This window comes from Nicotiana sylvestris, chromosome 9 (genome assembly GCF_000393655.2).
Source record: "Nicotiana sylvestris chromosome 9, ASM39365v2, whole genome shotgun sequence".
Taxonomy (NCBI): domain Eukaryota; kingdom Viridiplantae; phylum Streptophyta; class Magnoliopsida; order Solanales; family Solanaceae; genus Nicotiana; species Nicotiana sylvestris.
The window spans coordinates 172,276,861-172,280,103 of NC_091065.1; the positions used below are offsets into that span (position 1 = coordinate 172,276,861).

Sequence of the window (3,243 nt, forward strand, 5' to 3'; positions counted from 1 at the left end):
TCGTATTGTATTGTTTGTGGCTAGATTCGAGACGTTCAAAGGCTGATTTGCGAGGCAAAGGAGTATTAGAGTAGGGATTTTGCTCAGATTGAGGTAAATAACAATTCTAAATTTGGTTTTGAGGGTATGAAACCCTAAATTTGTATGTTATGTGATTAGTTTGGAGGTGATGCACATGCTAGGTGACGGGCGTGTGGACATGTACCATAGGAATTGAGACTTGATCTATTCCATGAAAATTGTGAATTTGAATAACTTGTTGCTAGCTATATATTCTCCATGTGTTATAGAAATTTAACTGCAAATCATGTTAGAAAACATGTTTAGACCATGTGTTGATACTATTAGAGCCCACAGAGGCCGTGTATATATTGAATTACCTGTTATTTGTTATTTGCACTCAGTCTCAGGTTCTTCTTGTATATCATATCTCATACTTATTAATCTTTGTTGATACATCATGTTATTGTTGTTTGGACTGATTTTCATGACTTTTGAGGGCTCGAGAGACTGGAAAGGTTGGTGACTGAGTTAGGGCCTGAGTCACCGAGATATGAGTGATATGTATATATGTGGATCGAATTTCACGCCGCAACGAGCCTCAAGACTGTATATGTGTGGATTGGGTTATACGCCACAACGAGCCTTAGGGTTGTATATGTGTGGATCGGGTTGTACGCCGCAACAAGCCTTATGGCTATTTATATATTGATGGGATCGGGCTGCGCGCCGCAGCGATATAGCGCTTGGGCTGAAGGAGCCCCTCCGGAGTTTGTACACCCCCACTGAGCGCAGGTACCTATTGAGTACGAGTGTTGAGTGCCAGGTGCTGATATATTCAGAAAGATTGAGTGATTGTTGCTCTGAGAGGATGCTCTTGATGTCATTATTGTTGCACTTAGCTGCCATATATCACTGTTTGAAAGTTTTCTGAAAGATGTTATATTCTGTTTTACTCGAATTCGATACAAGATAGCTAATTTGGCATAAATTGTCGAAATTGAAAGCATGCATATTTTTTCCTATGTCGAAAATTAGTGAAATTTGAACTATAATTGTGTAGCTTGTCACTATCTTTCAGTTTTTTTATTTAGTATTGTTACTTAGTAAGTTGGTTGTACTCGCGCTACACCCTACACTTTATGTGCAGATCCAGGTATTTTCGGACACGATCGGTGTTGATACCTTGTGCAGCTGATCTTTGGAGACTTTGAGGTAGTTGCCCGGCATTCGCAGCCCTTGTTTTCTCCTTCACTATCTTTTCTTTTCATTGTTTTTCTAGCTTCGGACTATGTTAGACAGTGTATTCCAGACTTGTGACACTTAGATTCTCATCTACTCTGTGCACCCCGATTTAGGAGTTATTCCGCATTGTGTTTGGATCGTTTATCTTGTTTATGAGAAAATTGATATTTAAACTGCATTAAACCCATTTTTGTCAAAAGTGTTAGAATTTTTCAAAAATTCCGGCTTGTCTAGTAGTACGAGAGATGTCATCACAACAGGTTAAGATTTTGGGTCGTGACATCCTTCCATTGACTGAAGTGGAGAGTCAACGTTCCGTGCAAGGCAATCTTTCATTAAAAACAAAACAAAAAAGAAAGCCTGATCATAAACGTTACAATATCTTTGCTATACAACGAGATGCGCTGATATTACAAAGGCTTTTTTGCCACACAATATCTTTGACCAAAATGAAGAAAGAAGGAAGTAATTTCAATCTTATCATGAATTCATTAACGTCACATTGAAATTTATGTTTTCTACGTTAAAATTTAGCATAATTTGCAGGTCGCTTGCATTAACGATTTTCCAAATTAATTTGCCATGCTATTCATCTAGTTTGTGCCATTTATCGTACCATTGTTTTTGAGTTCTTGCGCTCGTTTTAAATTGTTCGTGAAGAAAGAGTAAAACAAGGTGCAAACTCTAACCCAAACGGACAGTTGCATAAAAAATATTTGTGGGATATCTCTTTTTGCTCATGAACAGTAACTCCAAGAATTTTTAACGGGTGCAAATTTAACACCATTGATCAAAATATTAAGTACTTGTGATTGTACAAACTCACCCCCTAAAGAGTAATTAGATGGGGTTTCTTTCTGATTTATTAAATTTAACTATCCACTTAATGGCCTAACTTAGTTGCTCAACCAAGCTTGGTCATCATCATCTTCAGTAGTGTCCGATTAAATAAAGACTAGCTCGGCGCACTAAACTCCTGTGCAAGTGATCCAGAAGGGCCAGCTCAGCACTATAAGCTTATTGTGCGCGTGATCCAGACTCTAGAGAAGGGTTGGATAACATTAGGGCTTTTGTACGTAGTCTTACTTTTTATCTCTTCGGTGGTGGTTCACTGATAATTTCCAAGTAAAAAAATATATAAGAAAAGATCATCAACTCAAGTCCTTAAATTGTTTTATCTGAACATTGATATTAGGGAGCAAAAATCCTCTTCATCACAAGGGATAGTAAGTCCCATATCATGGTTGAATCCAAATTCTTCTTCAACCCTTTGAAGCAAATTTTGAAATTCATGATATGTCAACCAAGAAATAGGAATTATGTATCTGCTCCTATTTTCACCCACATACACTACAAAGTGGCCTTTTGGGACATCTTGAGGGTATCCATTCTCATTCTTTCCAAAGCTTGAACACCTTATCATAATTTGTTTGAAGGCTGCAGTTTGAGTAAACTGTTTGCTTGATTTCTTTAGAGCCATTTTGGTTCTAGCTATGAGAAGAATTAAGGGGGGAAAAAGGTTCAATTGGTGTGGCTTAAAGTTTTGTTTTTTGAATTGTGTGGGGAAGAATTGGAAGAAAGGAGAGTATTTATGGGGAGAGATGGAAATACAAAGGCACATGGAGTGTGTGGGAACAAAGGAACTAAATAGGTTTGTTTAGGGATTAGTCTTGTATAAGGGCATTGAGTCTTTTTTGTTCTTTCTTCCATTGGTCCTATGCCCTACTTTTGTCACCCCACGTAAAAACACTAGATTGGACCACTCACCTCCCTATAGCTAACCTAACACCAAAAATGCAGCCCTGGTGACCTTTTCTTTAATCTTTAATAAAAGGCCAGCTCGGTATACTTAGGCTTTCGATGTGTGTAGTGTTTGGAGAAGGGACGAATCACATTGAATGTATTGTATGTAAAAGTGTTTTGCATGTTTTGTACAAAATTATTTTCATGACTTGATTCTGTAACCTTACATAAAAATAACTTTTCTAGTTGCACTAA

The 3,243-nt window shown here is 37.5% G+C and overlaps 1 protein-coding gene across 1 annotated transcript; it reads right to left on the reverse strand.

Annotated features, from left to right (window-relative positions):
* Positions 1-2,419: 2,419 nt before the first annotated feature.
* LOC104217018 (protein SMALL AUXIN UP-REGULATED RNA 9-like) lies at positions 2,420-2,725 on the reverse strand. The gene has a single exon (XM_070158300.1). It carries the CDS (start codon positions 2,723-2,725, stop codon positions 2,420-2,422), a length of 306 nt encoding a protein of 101 aa, XP_070014401.1.
* Between the last annotated feature and the right edge of the window lie 518 nt (positions 2,726-3,243).

Bases quoted from the DNA above. Each gene is read 5' to 3' on its own strand.
- LOC104217018 (XM_070158300.1), bottom strand. From the start codon at position 2,725: ATGGCTCTAAAGAAATCAAGCAAACAGTTTACTCAAACTGCAGCCTTC.